The 18102-nt window shown below is 35.4% G+C and overlaps 1 protein-coding gene across 1 annotated transcript in view; it reads left to right on the top strand.

Annotated features, from left to right (window-relative positions):
• PRKDC (protein kinase, DNA-activated, catalytic subunit) overlaps positions 1-18102 on the top strand; it is a 77872-nt gene that overhangs the window by 21764 nt on the left and 38006 nt on the right. The window contains exons 30-50 of the mRNA XM_072034678.1: positions 306-439; positions 941-1195; positions 2164-2399; positions 3309-3517; positions 3644-3776; positions 4580-4738; positions 5064-5267; positions 6703-6888; positions 7857-7961; positions 8943-9110; positions 9364-9491; positions 10000-10207; positions 11588-11766; positions 12852-13020; positions 13565-13630; positions 14059-14131; positions 14355-14503; positions 16057-16194; positions 16406-16525; positions 17523-17666; positions 17889-18040. Of these exons, the coding sequence (XP_071890779.1) occupies positions 306-439; positions 941-1195; positions 2164-2399; positions 3309-3517; positions 3644-3776; positions 4580-4738; positions 5064-5267; positions 6703-6888; positions 7857-7961; positions 8943-9110; positions 9364-9491; positions 10000-10207; positions 11588-11766; positions 12852-13020; positions 13565-13630; positions 14059-14131; positions 14355-14503; positions 16057-16194; positions 16406-16525; positions 17523-17666; positions 17889-18040 (3315 nt within the window). The remainder of the gene's footprint in view (positions 1-305; positions 440-940; positions 1196-2163; positions 2400-3308; positions 3518-3643; positions 3777-4579; positions 4739-5063; positions 5268-6702; positions 6889-7856; positions 7962-8942; positions 9111-9363; positions 9492-9999; positions 10208-11587; positions 11767-12851; positions 13021-13564; positions 13631-14058; positions 14132-14354; positions 14504-16056; positions 16195-16405; positions 16526-17522; positions 17667-17888; positions 18041-18102) is intronic.

Below are 18102 nucleotides of genomic sequence, written 5' to 3'. Positions count from 1 at the left end.
GCTTAATCTGTCTCTGAGTGTTACAAAGAGAAGAAAAAAGACCTAAACTGATCTAAAAGATCTAAACAGCTTTCTAAACTGTTGCCACAAAGGCTATGCTCTGGGTTTCCAAAGCAGAGTGAGGAAAAGGGAAAGCAGTACAAGCCATGCTTGTGGAAGACCTCTTACTTGTAGTGCAAATGGATTTGGGTTAGATAGATAAAACAATGTTCATGATTTTCATGAAATGATGTTTTTTCAACCGGAAGACTTTGACTTCTTGCTAGATGCGACGAGGTTTGTTAATCCCTAATGTTTTTGTGCAGAGGATTCCCAGCCTCTAAGTCCGTGTGCCTTCAGGACATTGTCATGTGGCTCTTGGTGCAGTGTGGGCGACCTCAGACAGAGTGCAGACATAAAGCCATGGAGCTGTTCTATGAATTTGTTCCTTTGTTACCAGGTACAGTAAGTTACAATATATTATTCTTTGCTTTCTAAATTCCTTCACTATACCTTTTATGTATGATGTGTTAATTATTAGAAAAAATAGTTTTGACGTAAGTGCCTCTTCAGTCACTGCTATTAAATAGGAACTGAGTAGTTGCTAATGTTGGAAATCAAATACTGTGAGAACTTCAGGGCTTGGGATGGGATTGTGGATATGGAAGAAGTTTTTATTGCAGACATCCTTCTGGTCAGGAAGGAGAACTTCTAGGCCCAGAACTGCAGTTGCATCCAAATATGAAAGCAATTATTTGCTGACTGGGAACAAGTGGGAGTGGCTCACAAATTGGCCTCTTCTTTGTGGGTAACTTAAGCAGTATGATCCATACCTTCTCTACTAGAAGATCTGGCTTAAAACACAAAATTTGGGCATGATGACCCATTTGCCTCTAACTTCTTGCCAGCTTGAAATGTGTTTCTCCTATATAAGTTAAATCTGTGTTTTTATTCCTAACAGGGAACAATTCTCCTTCTTCTTGGCTAGCTGATGTTTTAAAAAACCAAGATGTGTCTTTCCTTATTAACAAATTCGAAGGAGGTGGCAGTGATGCCAAAAGTCCATCTGGGATTCTGTCTCAGCCAACTCTCCGTTGTATGCAGGAGCCCTTTAGTTTACAGACTGTCATGCGGTGGATGGATATGTTCTTAGCAGCACTGGACTGCTACAATACATTCTTTGAGCTGCAAATGATAAAACCTCATGAGATTCTGGGTGAGTGTTACAGAAACCACCTCCAAGAGGAGTTCCTACCTTGGACTTGAAGCTTTTCTCTTTAATGTAGAGTTAGTCTTAAAAGCTTTCCCAAAGATTTCAGTGACAGAACTTAGCAATGGATGTTTTTTGATGAAAGTACGTTGTCAATACTATATCTTAAAATGTTTCCTTTTGGTCCTAGAAATATACTATTAAACCATGCACCAATAATTTGTTTTACTCAGTCTCATCTTAAAAAATTATGCTGTACAGCTAACTTCCCTCTGCTGAGGAGTGCTATAGATGTAAAAAAAAAAAAAAAAAAAAAAAAAAAAAGTCCTTCCAGGGCTGTTTACTTGCTCTTTATTGATGTCTGGAGAGAGCTATGAGACAGTAATGGAAGAAGTCTCCTTTTCACTTTAAGGCCCTCTATGTGCTGTCTTTCTTCAGTCTCTGATTTTCAATTTTAACTGCCTTGCATTTGAGTCTTGATCGTGTGTAAACATGGGGTCTCAGCTTTCTTTTAATTATTCATGCAGGACTAAACAAAATGCATTTTATCACAAAGGGTACAGTTGCACTGTTACTTCATGTATGAAGTTTTGTGCATGTAGTAGGTAGTCTGCCTGTCAGTGTCATCTCTGTCTTCATTTGAAGCAATGTTGTAAGATTTTTATTGGATGCAGGTAGCGCAGAGACATATTATTCATAAGTATGGATTTAATGTTTTAATCCTCATTAATAAATGTGCTTAAAATCATCATTGGTAATTACATGCTTATAATGATCAGCAATTAGAAAGCTATCCTTCACTGCCCATATTTTTAACATTTGGAACTGACATAGGACTATCAGAAAATGCTGTTGTGAGATGTGGTAGTTTTCTGTTTGTCACCTCAACACAGCTGTTTTCTTCCAAACACAAAACAACGAATTTGAAAGTTGTGAGCTGCTGTCTAGTTTCAACTTATTATAATTCTTCTTAGGTATAAAGACGAAAAGTGTAAGATCCTCATTCTTGAAAGCCGTGCAATTCTTTCTTGAAACTATTGCTTTGTATGATATCCATGCAACAGAGCAATGCTTTGATAGCAGATCAAAAGGCAACGTGTTCAGTCCACAGGAGAGAGAAATATATAATTACAGCAAGTGTACAATTATAGTCCGAATCATGAAGTTTGTAACCCTGATCCTGGAAACATGCCAGCAGGATTTCTGGGAGGTAGGCACTGAAATACATAGTGAGTAAAAATGCGAATTTTAGATGTAGTTAAAGATTCTGTTGTGGGTTGTTTGTTTTGTGGTGTGTGTTTTTTTTTGTTGTTGTTTGTTTGTTTGTTTTATTGTGAGGTTGTTTTGTTGGAGAACATCATTATTAGTGATGCTTTAATTCGAATTGATAGCTAAGCATCAGCAACTGTTACAATCTTTGCACGTAAGAAAAAAAAAAGAATTGTGCAGTTGAATTTTACAGGTTAATACAGTTTTAAACAGAGGAATTAATCTTTTCTAGGAAGGATATTGACTGTGAGATTTGTCATTCTGCATGGAGTACTTGCACTGAGTATTTCTTGCAGGATGCCTGATTGCCTTAAATGTGAGAAGAGGATAGTTGCTTAAAAAGCAAAAACTCAGATTGTGGCAGTTTCTTGAATTCAGAAAAAATGTTCAGGTTTCTCAAATCTTTACCTAGCCTTGATGTAATGCAAACAATAATTAAAGATATACAATTGCAATACATGTGAATCTTTTATGAAATACATCCTGCAGGTTTAGTTCTGAGATTGTTTCTTGTTTTAAGCAGATGTTTAGTAGTGTGCACAGGGCTGTACAGTTCAAGTATCAATGTATAATTAAGGCTAAAGACTAAAACAAGCCTATGTGGACATAAAAGATCTGAAGTGCAGTTTGATAGCATACATCCTATATATATATATTTATATATACGCAATTTTTGTGTATTGGCAGAATCCATTGAAATCCGTTGAAAGATAATACAATTTCATAAGAACAGTTACTGTTCCATTTTTGTTTCCTTTAAACATAAGGAGTAATGGTAAATAATTAATAAAATATGGAAATCTAAAAGGATTTTGAAATAAAGATTTCTTCTAATGACTTTTTTTTCTAGCTACTTGAGAAGGAATTGCTTAATGAAAGCTTTGTAGAGCTTCTGGTGATGACAGTGTGTGATCCATCGCATATAGGCTTTAATACAGCTGATGTACAAGTCATGAAAAATCTCCCAGATATCTCAGTAAGACTCTTGAAAGCTTTGATGAAATCTCCCTATAAGGAATCTTTGAAAGTGTGCTTAAAAAAAAGAATCACACCACAGAGGTAAGTAGGAACTTTCTAATAAGTACGTTATGCTGAACAAACGAAATGAGAAATGGAAAATAGTGTGTATGGTTACAAATGGAGCTCCCCACCAATATAATGTTTTTGCTTCTCTTTTCTCATTAGTTTTGAGGACCTCTGTTCTGTTGATCTGTTTAATTCAGATGCACGTTTTGATCAAGTTAGGTTTAGTGCTCTCCTTTCTGCCTGCAAGCAACTCCAGAAATCTGGCCTGCTTCATTCTGTTCTTTACGATCAGGTAATTGCATTTCCAGAAATTGAAAAGCTCTTGTTGAATGGGACCAGAAATAAATGTTTCATGCTTGTTCTACAAATCTGGGTAGCATAATATTGAGGTTTAAACAATCTTAATAGTTACGCCTGTCTTTCTTCAATTTCTAGGGCCTGCAGGTGACAAGAATCTACCCCAAATTTTCCCCTCTATTGAGCTTCACAAGACAGAAAGCTCAGAAAATCAGAAATAATTAATCACTTAAAGGAGGCATTTTTAAACCATTTTTTAAACAAAGGACATTCAAAGTGATGAGGGAAAACTTAAAAAGGAATATATTTTAAAAATAAATACATATACACATGTGTAGGGGTACGTTCTTTCTACTAAATTTCTGATTACAGGCAATCTCTGTGTTATTTTGGGTGATTAAAGGAAAATAGGTCATGGAACAGCCACAAGGATTGAAGGAATATGTCAACTGGTGAGCAAGGCTACATTTAGCAAGTAGCAAAATATTTCATTTCTGTGGGGTACTCACCATCCATCCTCTGTCTAAACAAAAGCTAGAGCTGAGATTATAGGGCAGTGATATTCAAGGAACTGCATGGTTTACCTTTTACAGCCTACCCATTCTCATTGAGCCATTCAGCCATTCATTTTATTCCTGTAGTAGTTCTTTTATCTTAAAAAGAAATACAGGAGAGGATCAGAAAACACTTCGAAAATAGTTTGTTCTGAACCTTGTGCACAACAGGGTTAGTCTGATTAAAAATCTTGCTATTCAATTATGAAGGTGTCACTTCATTGTCACTTCTTTGTTTCTGTAGGATGAAAGACCTCATTCCTCCGTTGGCTCCAAGCTTCTTTCAGTTGTTTATAAAGGCATTGCACCTGGGGGTCAAAGGATATCTCTTCCATCATTAGACATCAGCAGTAAGCGACTAGCTGACAGACTTCTGCAGCTGTCCTTTGCTATTGATGACCAGGTAGGATGTCGTTCTCCAGTTTGACTACTTAATCCTTGGCTTTCTATTATCAGGAGCTATTCTGTAGGACAAACAGAACCTTTATTTTGAGTGAAAGAGGATGATGTTTTATTCATACCCTTGCAGAGAAACTGTAAGCATTCTCTGGCTTAATTGGGGGACAAAGGGAAATTTTAGGTAACAAGCATTTCAGTATTCAGTTTGTTTCATTCTTGTGCTTTCTGATAACGTAAATCAGTTTGGGATTGAAAAAAAGTCTTCCCAGGAAATTGGTGTAATTCAATGTGCTTGAGATAACTCTGTCTCTATACCTTAATTTTAACAGTGTGAGGAGCTACTAAGTCTGCTGCTGAACACGGTGGTGTTATCTGTGCCATTATCAGGAGCATCGCAGAGCAACCTGATCAATTTCTCTCATGGACAGTATTTCTACAGCCTATTCTCGGATACTATCAATCAACAGCTGCTAAAACATCTGGATGTGATCATACTCCAGCTTATGGAATCATCTGCCAGCAATCCCAAAATGGTATTAATGTCTTCAAAAGGACAAAATCAAATGGAAACAGTAGAAGTAACACTCTTGTTACAGATGGATGTAACTGTGTGCAGTGGAACAAAAGTGTGTTTGGTTGCAGTTGGAAAATGTGGCATTGATAGACAGGCTGTGCATCATCTCATTTCAAACTGGGTGGAAAAGTGCTTACCCACTTCCTACCCTGAAATCTATGAATTTCAAGATTTTTTTTTGTATAGTCCTCTGGATGAAGAACATCCCTTTAAAGCAAGTCTAATTGTTCCCATTTACTCATGGGAACAATTACTCATTTAACCATGCTTTGATATTTTTTTGTTTTTTTGTTTTTTTTTCATTGTGGAGTGGTTCTAGAATATGAGGACTGGATTCATTTTAGATAAAATTAAACTGGAAAATTAACTTGAAGTGGTAGTGGGCATTCAGTACACAGGGTTAGAGTAGAGCTAGATGAAAGTATTAAAAAGAGACAAGCATACAAACAAACACCCATGACCCAAGATGAATACAACATAGGTGTCAAGTACTCAGTTTCAGCACTGTTTGTTTTGCTCAACAGATTTTCTCCTGAGGGTCCACACTACTTAATATAGAGCTCTCCTTCAAGTCTGTGTAGGAGGCATGTTATAATTGGGAAGCCTTCTTTCAGTGCTGCTGAAAAGCAGAAGGGTCAAAAAGAAAGATGAAAAGTCTTCTTTCCCTTTTGTTTAAAAAGATGCTCAGAAAGGCAGGTCATCCCTTACATATTTACTTTTTTTTTGTTTTTTAATTCAAGATGTTGTGCTTAAAAGTGTTTCTTCCAATCAATGTTTTAGAACATGAGGGGCATATTTTATGATACCAGAATCATTTGGTTTGATGTAGGGAGATGTATTATGGTAAGATAAAAACTTACTATGGTGATTTGTTAAGACATTTCTTCTTTAGTTTTACATGGTTGTTTTAAAGTATGGGAAGAAAAAAATAAGGTGTTTTTCTTTTTACCCTACACATCCAAGTCCTGTGAAATCACAAGGCTGTTTTTAAAAAAAAAAAAAATCCAGTTTATTAGGTGATTGCTAACTATCAGAGAGAACTCAGAATTTAGTCTTAAAAGTCTGTGATTACTAGTGTTAGTCACATCTTTCTTAAACTGTGAAGAAAAGAGATTGAAATATAGTTCATATCTTGATTGACATATTTTATTTCTCTCTTCAAAATTTATTCAAATAAGTTCTGTACTCTCCTATTTCTGAATTCCATATCAATATTTTCAAATACTGGTATTCACTGTTACTCTTGGTTATTTATTTCTCCATATTCACTCAAAAGGTATGGGAAGAAATTGCTGCCTTCTACTAAGAGTAAATTGGGTAGAAGTCTTTTCAAAAAGTAGTTTGTTTTTTTTTTAATTATTATTATTTTTTAAATCTGTTGTTTCTCCTTTCAGGTTGGTAGCATTTTGAATGGCATGTTAGATCAGAGTTTCAGGGAGCGTACCATACGCAAGCAGCAAGGAGTGAAACTGGTCACAGCTGTACTAAGAAACTGGAAGAGACTTGACAGCTGGTGGGCCAAAGGCTCTACTCCTGAGAGCAAAATGGCAGTCTTGACCCTGCTTGCAAAAGTTCTCCAGGTATGCATTATTTTATAACACACCTTTCCTTATTCTATAGGAAGGTATCTTACTTTAAGGGAATGGGGTTTGTTTGTTTGTTTGTTTGTTTTTTTAATACAGACATTTTATGTTTGGGAGAGAAAAAGCTGGATAATATCAAAGTACAACACATATTTAGATAGGCAGAAATTACTGGACTTCACTTCTTCTGTTCCCTGTCAGATTAAAAAGTCCAGTAATTTCTGCCTATCCAAATATGTGTTGTACTTTGATATTATCCAGCTTTTTCTCTCCCAAACATAAAATGATGCCTTTTTTTCCTAATAAAGAACTGGTACAAGTACAGGCAGTAAACTTTGAAAGTGAGCAGCCTCTGATAACATTCCTTCTTTCATGTTGGGATCTGCAAAGTCATAGTAGAGGAGTTCTACCCAAATCACAAGACTGCAGAAAGATCTTGATTTCCAAGACCTGTAAATTCAGTTACATTGGGGGGTTTGCTCCTTATTTTTCAGACAGAATTTATCTATTTATCCCAGACTTTTTATAGGAACTTGTAGAAGTAGCCACAAACAAATACACACATAGCTCACTTATTGAGTATATAAGTTATTAATAATTTCTTAATACATGTAATTATTTGCAACTTGAATTCTTTCAAAGGTGTGTTTTAGTCAACAGAGTCATATTTCTGTATTAGCTGACAGTAAAGTGACAAATAAGAAATTTGGTTTTGAGAGACAGCTTAATATCTTTTGAACTGGAAAGTATGCAACATGATCTTGTTTGTACTTCTGGAATTCTTATTGATATGTCTTCTGAAGCCAAATTGCTGTGCGTATTTTCTGTTGATTCAGCGTACTTTTAGAAACATAAATCTGCAGCATGTGGGGTGGGTTGTGTTGTTGTTTTTATTGTTCGTTAATGTAAGGATTTCTTTGACTAGTTTAAAAATAAATCTTAATTTTAAACTTCTATCATTCCAGATAGACTCTTCAGTTTCTTTCAATACCAATCATGAAGCATTTACAGCTGTTTTTGATACCTATACCAGTCTACTTACTGATCAGAATTTAAGCTTAAATCTTAAGGTAAATTGCTCACTTAGACACCTTCTCTGCTCTCTACAGATCAGAATGTTAGTGGTTGGTGAAATCCCCTGTTCCTGGAATTAAATTTTACCTTAGTTTGCACGGTAACATGGGCATCACTTCTGTGGTTTTTTTATTCTTCCTTTCAAGTTCCTAAACAATAAAATGTAAGTCATGATGTTTGATCTTCAGAGACTGAAGGCAACATCACAGATGATGTGTTCTTGTCTTAGGTGTTCTTTTTTTTTTTTCCTTGTCCTGCTGAGAGGCATGTAATTTTTAGGAAAAATCTACCATCAGCTGCAAATAGTTTCAAATAAGCACTTTAAAGTTGTAGAAATGACAGTCAGGCTTTTAGCAAGGACTGGCACTTCCTACATGTCAAATTCCAGATGTCTGCAATGACTGTAGGATATATGTCTGCAAGCATGCAATCAGTACTAATGGATTGACTGCTATATATGACTTGGTCAAGAGAGGGAGATGAAGTACTGCATACTGAAAGTGCAAGTTATGAAAGATGCTGGAGCATAAGCTTTGGTCTTGAAGACTAAAAATTTTGTACTTAGAAAATAGTTCTGCATGATTGCTGCTGTCAGTCTACCTTCAACTAGGCAATTGTGTATTTCACTGTACATTCAAAAGAAATAAAGCTTGGGATTTTGCTCTAGCTGCCAGGTTGTGCATTAAAAGCAGTGACTTCTGTGGTAGTGGATGCTTGTTTAAAAGAAGAATGAAGTCTTATCATACCCATGTCAGCCAAGAGCTATTAATTAGCTTTTAACTCCCTCTCATTAGTAACCATTGTTTTCTGTAAGGTGCTGACCTTACAGAAGAGCAGCTACATGGTATGTCTTTATCAGTACACTTAGCTTTTGAATCAGTAAGCATAGCCCCTGCTGATTATTTTGTGGTCCTCAGCTTCTTTCATAATTAGAGAATAATTTTCTTTTAGTTTAAAACTGGCTTTCTTTCCTTTAGGGCCAAGCGGTGATAATTCTTCCATTCTTCACTAATTTAACTGGAGAAAAACTCAATGACCTTAAGGATGCTCTTGATCAACTTGTAGCTTTCAATTTTCCCATGAGTTCAGATGAGTTTCCCAAAGGAACCTTGAAGCACAATAACTATGTAGACTGCACAAAGAAGGTTAGTAATTTCAACAAAAGAACACGTAATTAGAAGCCTGATTGAACTGTGTCTAGAAACTATGGAAAGGAAATCAACTTTTTGATTTCTGGGTTTTGTTTTCATCCAGAAGTTTTAATTTATAGATACAGATTACAAGCATACATGTATATCTTCAGCATTTTATTCTTATTGGCACTGAAAAATTACACAAGGAGGTGGACTTAATTTGATCTAGTTTGGCTCCTTATTTTATACATTGCTTTCTTTTCAGTTTTTAGATGCCTTAGAGTTGTCTCAGAGTCCAATGTTGTTGCAGCTGATGACAGAAATTCTCTGTAGGGACCAAAGGCATTTCATGGAGGACCTATTTCAAGCCAGTTTCAAAAGAATTTCCAGAAGGTGAGTTTGGTCCATTGCATTTTGCCCTTGTTCACATGGAATTTCTACTGAAGCAAATGTGCTTCTTGTATTATGTCGTCCTTCTAAAAGTTAATATAACATTTTATTTTCATTCAAATTTTACTTTTGTCTTTATTTTGAAATATTTCTGAAGTGTTAATAAGTGGCATCAATTTCCAGGTGGCACTTGCAGTACCAGGGCAAATTCTGTAAAGCATTCTGTAAATTGGCTTGTTCTGGCAGGATCCAATTGAAGGTAGTAGTTGTGTGTGATACCTATGTTTGCTATCACTGTATAACCATGGTGGTCAGCTGAATAAATAGCGCTTAAATTGATGGTGTATTACTTTCAACAACCCCTTTGAAAATACACCACCATCTTGTAGGCTCGTACCCAAGTGGGTATGCACGCAGGTGATTAAAAAAATTAAAAAATCAATAGGGAGTTTTAAAATGTAAATGGATTCTGGTAAAAGAGTTTTCATCTTGAGATTTCTATCTTGTTTAGGAGCAGCACTGACAAACAAGTGATACTGCTGGACACTGTTCACAAAGTGTTCCAGCGTGAAGACCATCTTTCAAATACTACCCGTCAAGCTTTTGTGGATCGCTCTCTCCTCACTCTCTTGTCGCACTGCAGCTTGGATGCACTGAGAGAATTCTTTAGCAACGTTATAGTGCAGGCTATGGATGCACTTAATTCTAGGTTTACAAAGGTATGGACTTTTAATAAGTTAATAAATACAAGTTTGGGGACCGTCTAATAAGAGGTTGGTGTCACTGCATATATTTTGCTTAACTTTGAATGAAACACTCTAATTGAAACCACTCGCTTTCTGTTTTTCCAGTTGTCTGTATCTTGAAGCAGAAGTTTTTGCTGGTTACACTGATTATTGGTTGGAAGCTTTTCTTCATTCCCCTACACACTGTTGCTTTGAATTTCATGTATGTTCATGTATCTACTGTATATAAAAATCAAAGATGACATGACATATATATTAAAAAAAAAAAAGGGGGGGGGGCGGTCTGGTATCCTGTCAAAACGCATTCTAACTTTGAATTATAAAAGGCATACAAAACTGTAGCCTATTATTACATTGTAGAAGAGCTGTGTAGTGAAAGCTCTTAAATTAGATGCCGTACTTCTAGAGGAAGGTACACATCTGTCTTTTGATCATTGCAAAGGTCCTTCAGTGAGGTCAGCACAGACCTTCCTCTCTCCATATACAGCCTGTCCTCCAAATTGGTTACATGCAATAATTTTGTTAGTGGAAGCATCTACTGTTGCTGTAGTTCTCCCTTCCCTTTTGCTAATGCATCTGTTTCCGGGCAGCAGCATAAACAAGATGCTAAAATTATCCAAATTTAGTGTTTTATTTCTAATGATTACTATTAAAGACTTACGTGGGGTCACACACACAATTTCTTTTGCTGTAAATGTTAGCAAAAAAGTGAGATGCATAAAGAAACTCATGGATAATACCCAGTATGGTGACTGTTACATTTTATGAAATGGTGGTGCTGGTAGTAGTGGCACAATGTCTTATTTTGGCTTTTTATTTTGTCAGTTACATTTGTTTTTGTCTTTGACTATTAATATTTATCTTTGTTACTTTAAGAAATAATCCATCCTGGTTTTCATGGGGAAGGATGTTATGTGTTTTCAGCTCACGTTGGGCTAAGGAGCTTTATTTATCTTCAGGTTGGACAAGTTGCTGTTCTCTCTCAGCAGGCAATTCAAACTGACAGATTGCTTTTATCACCAAGCATATTTGTCTCCTTGTGTTGCTCTTACAGCTGTGTGTTTTGCTTAAGGTGTCTGAGTCCAAGAAGTTATTTGGTATTCTGTACAAGTTATTCAAACACCACTCTAATGATTTAGCCAACTGTAGTCAACAGCTTAACTGATAAGAAAATCATCATATGGTTTTAATAACTGTATTAAACAGGAAATTAGAATCTCTGTTCTCTTCTCTGTTGTAGAAGGTAGAAGTAAGATGAAGGCTAACTAGAAGAAGCTAGAATAGCCAGAGAGCTACTTAGAAAGGGCAGAATCTAGAAAATCTGTTTCTAAGGCTTTGCTTATTTGTTTTCAGTCCAATGAATGTATTTTTGATACACAAGTCACCAAGAAAATGGGGTATTACAAGCTGCTAGAAGTGATGTATGTACGTCTTTCAAAAGAGGATGTTCACTCCAAGGATTCTAAAATTAACCAAGCTTACCGTGGCTCTATAAGTGTAGAAGGAAATGAACTTACCAAGGCACTGATAAAGTAAGATAATCATTTCTATTTCCTTTTAATTTCTAATTAGGTTTTGGTAGATACTCTTCTTAAGTATGCCTTACAAAGCAGAAGATTTGATTTGCTCAAGGGTAAACATAATCTGTGATGTAGCTTTTGGTTTTCAATGGAATAGACAGTATTGAATTTGCATTGATAAAAGGATTGTAGTTTATGTTCAAGATCATGTCAGGATGACTCCTGTCTCCTCTTTTTGCCAGGTGTTTTCTATTTGTTAAGCTTGTGCTTTTATTTTTGCTTTTCAGTATGGTTATTTGCCTTTAATTTGTCTTCATAATTTCAGTTTCATTATTCTTCAAACCACAGTGTACACAAATGTGTCACAAGATAGGTATTTATATGATCAGTGAGAAGATGGGATGGATTTTCATTTACACTTCACAATACAGCAGCACATCCAGCAGGTGGTTTGTTTTAATTGCTCTGCAGAGGGGAACAGAAGATTAATACTGAATAAATATATATATATATGCTAATAAATACTATTTAGTTTGTTTAGTATTCTGAAAAATATATAATACAGCTGAATTGTTCTTTTTTTCTCTAGTTTTACAATATTATGTCCTATGGGGACTGCATATAATTTCTTGACTGTGATTTGTATAAGATCTATAACAGGCTATGAGCAAAAGACCTATAAAAGTTGCATTTAAACTGGTTTTCTCTGGGTAATCTGTAGTATAGCTTTGCATGCCTGACTATTGATGTGTTGCTGGGAGAGGACCACAAGTCATATCTTGAAATACATCTCCATCTTCTATGAAAACATCCTCTTGTATCCCTGACAGTAAGGATGGCTGTGTAAATACCAGCAAAAGTTGGCTTAGTCATTGCTGAGTGGTTCCATTTCAGAGCAGTATACCCACTGAGAGCTTGAATAAAAGCCTGAGGTGATTTACTGCTGATACTGCTATAATAATAAAGATCTTCTGAAATACTGTTCAGTCTGTCTCTGGCTGGGGAGGCCTTTCTTGTCATGTTTAAAGAAAAGGGGAAAACCAAAAAGATTTATGATCTTTACTTGCCTGTTTTTTTGTGTGTGTTTTTATTTTCAGGTCCTGCTATGATGCATTTACAGAAAATATGGCAGGGGAGAGTCAGTTGCTGGAGAAGAGGAGACAGTATCATTGTGCAGCATATAACTGTGCTATTGCTGTCATTAGTTGTGTCTTCACTGAGACTAAATTCTATCAAGGCTTTCTTTTTACAGAAAAAGCAGAAAAGGTGAGAAGCTATTGTTGCTGTTAGTGTTTCATGGCTCTGGAAGCTTTCCAAATGATTTTACTTAATGGTAATAAATCAAAGAATCAAACCTGAATGACATGCAGTTGAATAATGAACTACCCTGTGAGGCAGTAGAAGGAGTGGTAGCTGACTTTCTTGTACGCTTTGTGTCATTTGAATTGCTGATGGAGGCTTTAACATCTGCTTGGGAGTGGGTGATCAAGAATACATTTACCATGTTTTCTCTCCACTCTCAATGGACTTTTTAATATACAGGAAAACACCTGTTATTTAAGTTCTTCAATGCATGGAATATACTTGAATAATAGAGACCCTTTTTGCAGAGTGCATTGTCTGTGCTTTGAATTTCTTAAGAAAATGTTGCTATTCAACTATTTAAATGTTGATCCAAGAGAAAACTTGCCACATTTTCTGTACTGTAGTTTGAACTGTTGTATTATAGGAAAGGAAATTCTTCTCAGAGTAATTATTATTGAGTGCAGCATTATAATTTTGATATTTCCAAATGTTCTTTGGTTTGCAGAACTTGTTGATTTTTGAGAACTTGATAGACTTGAAGCGTCAGTATACGTTTCCTGTAGAAATTGAGGTGAGTGGAAGTTCTGGGTTCTAGTGTCTCCAAGTAAGAAATTAGTATGTCTTTAATAGCATAGTTCCTGTAGAAATGGTTACTTGTCACATAAAAAGAAAGAGAATTCTGTAGTTAACAAAAAATTGAGTACTCCTCTGATATTTTAAAGTGCATTTTTCTGAAGGAAATAGAGACTTCACATTTGGAACACTCTTGTGGTACATCTAAGTTTTAATACATGTTTTAGCAAACCTACTATGGTATTGAATAGCAGTAGAGAGAAGTGATTGAGCTGTTACTATGTGGCATTAATAATCAGTACTTTTAACATGAAACTTCCATTTCTTTTTATATGGTTTTGATGATTTTTGCCAGTTTTGAGAAGTCATTCAGTAAAAAAATTTAAAATAGTAATAATTTTGAAACTATTTCTTGCTGTTTTTCAGGTGCCTCTGGAAAGGAAGAAGCGATACATTGCTATTAGGAAGGAAGCCAGGGAGGCTGGAAATGGGGATCCGGGTATGAAGTTCATTTATGACTATGGAAAAAATTGCCATCTTACCTTTCATACACTGTTTATTGACACATTGTTAATTGGCTTTACAGTATCAAGAGCATATAAAAGCATTCGCTTTACTTTGTCATACAACCAATTTCCATCCACTCTCAAGTTCCAGTGGTCAATAAAGGCTTGTTTGTTTGTAATTACTTTGACTAATGGTCTCATCTTTTTTCTATTTAGATGAACCCAAGTATTTAGCTTCTGCATCATACATGATGGATAGCAGTTTGAGTGAGGAAATGAGTCAGTTTGATTTTTCTACTGGAGTCCAAGGTTTTTCCTACAGTTCCCAAGATGTAGCAGCTAGCAGTGCTCGTTTCAGGAGAAAGGTAATTTAGTGGCTTATGTGCTATGAAAGAAGTTTATATGCTTTTTAGCAACTGCATGTATTTACTGGGGTCGGAAAATATATATATTTTTTTGATGTATCATGATGAGAAATACAAAAGGGTTCCCTGGTGTTAAAGCGGAGTACGACTGCTCTCTAAAGCAATCTGTATAATAGCTGTAAATCTAAAATTAAAAAAAAAAAAAGTTTGCTTTGCCTGTCAGTAGTGATGCTCAAATATTTTAACAGGCTTAGAAATTAAAAAAAAAAAAAAAAGTAAGGCTTATTTGTTGTTTGTCTTGCTGAATTTATTCTTCAGCTGTTACTAGTAGATATATCAAATGACAAAGAAGTCAGATGACAAAGTCACTTAGAAAAATGTTCACTGTGACAAACTTTAAAAGTGCTGAAGTTAAAGGGCTAGTCTCCTCTTCTACTTGAGGATGGGTTCCTCCAGAAAATGAGAGGACTCAAGCTGTATTGCACTGGTTGCTTTTCCACTTCACTCTCTCTCTTTCTCTCTGCACTGTAAGCTGGAGAAAAGCAATGCCCTACCGTGGTTTCACAGTTTCCTAAAGCTAAGTGATGCAAGCAACCTGAGTTGTAAAAAGATGACTTTTTTGACTTCTTCATGTGCAGTCACTCAGTCCTGCAATGGTTGTGTTCTCCTGTTGGGCACCTGGTTTCCTCACTTCCTTCTTTTGGTCTTCAAAGATACTTAACGAAGCTGACTGATCTTTAACCACGCTGGCCGATTCAAATGCATACTATAAATGATCAAACACAGTATTATTTTTATGTCTGTGTTGGGGTACCTTGTCTCTAACCGCTCTTGGAAGATAATAATTGCTGCCCTTCCAAGTCTCTTCCTTCTGCAGTCAAAAAGTGTCTCATCAAAAGTAATATGGATAAGCTAAAACTTGTAATAAAACAGAAAGGAAGCTTGTAACAGTATGATAGATACTGTAGATGAAATCTGTTAAAATAACAGTTAACATTGGAAAAGATAAACTGTTCCCATGTTTTGGAGCAAGGAGGTGTTTTAGCTGCAGTGACATGAACCAGAAAAGCACTTTGTGTCTGCTTTGTGTAATAACGTTATTTCTAACTGCAAGGTTTTCTTTTGAGATTCTTTCTGTGCATTAAAAGAGCTGCTGTGATTTCTAGTCAGTGTGAAACAACACATCCATAAAGATAAGACTTTCCACTTGCGGAAGGCATTAACACATTCAGCTATGAAACAAAGTCATTTCCATGAGCTTCAACTAGCTGTCTCCTTCCAGCAGTCGCTACACCTATACTAGCAGGTAGTAAAGTCAGAGTTGCATTCTGTTGGCACAGAAAGTGAGTGCTATGCACAACTGGTGAGGTGGTTGTTTGAACAACACGTCCAATTTATTCCCTGCTACAGATTCTGAATGTATAGGCAAATCTATAAAAACAGATAAAATCAGAATGACTCATGGCTTTATCATAATTTTTGAAAAAAATATGGTTTTGTAGTAACAATAATGGTCTTAGTAGTAACTCTTTTTTTTTTTTTTTTTATTTCAGGAGACCTCAGAATATATGGTTTTAAAGGATGAGATGGAACTGGAAATGGATGAACTCAACCAACATGAATGTATGGCATCTATGACAACTCTGATTAAACATATGCAGAGAAACCAGATCACGCCTAAAGTGGAAGAGGCCAGTATTAGCCAAAAAGATGATATTGCTTCACTAATTGTAACACACACACACACAAGGGGGAGTCATGATTTAATTAGTTCATTTTTTATTTTTCATGGCTACATTATAATGAGACCTGTGTGGCTTGGGCTGTTTTTTGTTGTTGGCTTGGTAAATTTGTTTAATTCCAGAATTGTATTGATTTTTGCTCATCCCCTTTAAATTTCAGGGGACAGTTCCAGTAGACCTTCCTCTTTGGATGAAATTTCTGCATGGTAAATTAGGAAACCCATCAGTACCACTAAATATTCGCCTCTTCATAGCAAAACTTATTGTTAATACTGAGGATGTGAGTAATTATTTTTGTCTTTTTTTTTTTCTTTTAATATTATAGTTTTTATTAGAACATCAACCATGTAGCTCTTGTGTGGCAAAATATTTCATCAACTGAGACTTTTGGGAGATTCAAATTTAGTAATTTGAACTATTACTAGTCATGATAAAAGGGAACACATTCATTGAGTTAATTCCAGTTAGTGCCAGTATTTTGAGTGTAATAGAATTACTTCCAAAATCTATTTCTAGCAGTAGAGTGTGTCCACAATATGTGTCTTCTGTAAATATAAGTAATTGATTCATTGATGCTGGGCAAGAGGTATGGCTGATTGTTTGGCATCTTCGCAGGAACAACAAAAAATGTTTTTTAATGGCCACAGATGAGTCTTCTGGAAGCCCTTAGATCTAAATGACGATCTGGTTGCAGACAGATGTGAGATAACATAATGTGTCTTTGTGAAGAACTATTTTCTAACTTCTCTCCTTTTTCAGACATTGAGTTTAAAGTATAATTTTTGTTTGAAAAAATCCAAGTCCAAAATACAAAAAGGCTAAGTTTCGTAATTAGTTCGGGAAGCTTTAACACCCACTTAATGCTGCTTTCTTAGTAAAGCTGTCTGAATCGGAGATTTGGAAGGTTAGATGAATGACATATTCTTTCAAATTCTATAGGGGCAGATTTTTGCATTAAAAGCTCTTATAGAGATGTATTATGGGGGCCCTGTGGAAATACTTATAAGTTGATGTAAAGATATATATATGAAGGATTCTAAGCAGAAGTGAAGAATATGGTTATGGATACCTTAAATTTGAAAGTTATTTTAAATTTTTTGTGGTTAGTGCTTCAGACAAGGCTAAACGAAGAGCTAAAAAGATCACATTAGTCTCACTAATAATTAATTATTAAATAATTATTGAGTTGTTGAACAGTATTTAATAATTTATTGAATTCAGGATTTTGAATAGTTGGATAATCTGTATTTGATGCCTGATTCTTCCATTTTCCATAGGTTTTCCGACCTTATGCAAAGCAGTGGCTTGGTCCATTGCTGCAGCTTGTTGTTTCTGGGAATAATGGAGGTGAAGGGATTCATTATATGGTAGTGGAAATAACAGTTACTGTTCTTTCCTGGACAAGTGTTACCACTCCCAAAGTAAGAAAATGTGAAATTAATTTTTATTATTTCAATAACTATTTAGTAAGGAACGATTGAGACTAGTTTTTATGTACTTTTTATGTACTTGTAATCATTTTCTACATCAGTCCACTGTTTCTTTTGGATATTAACTTCAAAAATAGCTTATTTACTTACTCTCAAAAAGCAAAATGTTTATCTTAATGATGGAGTTGCTATGTTTATTTTTGTTCCCTATAGGGAAATGTTAAGGATGAGATTTTAGCTAACAGATTGCTTGAATTCTTGATGAAGAATGCTTTTCACCCAAAAAGAGCTGTGTTCAGACACAATCTGGAAATCATAAAGACAGTTATAGAGTGTTGGAAAAACTGTCTCTCCGTACCTTACAAGTAAGTAATTCAGAACTTTCTTTTGCCAATATTTCAAGACTATAAATGAATATTATCAAAGG

The sequence above is a fragment of the Anas platyrhynchos genome, chromosome 2 (assembly GCF_047663525.1).
Source record: "Anas platyrhynchos isolate ZD024472 breed Pekin duck chromosome 2, IASCAAS_PekinDuck_T2T, whole genome shotgun sequence".
Classification (NCBI taxonomy): Eukaryota; Metazoa; Chordata; class Aves; order Anseriformes; family Anatidae; genus Anas; species Anas platyrhynchos.
Note: the sequence above shows the minus strand (reverse complement) of the source record. Positions and strands in the feature narration are given on the sequence as shown.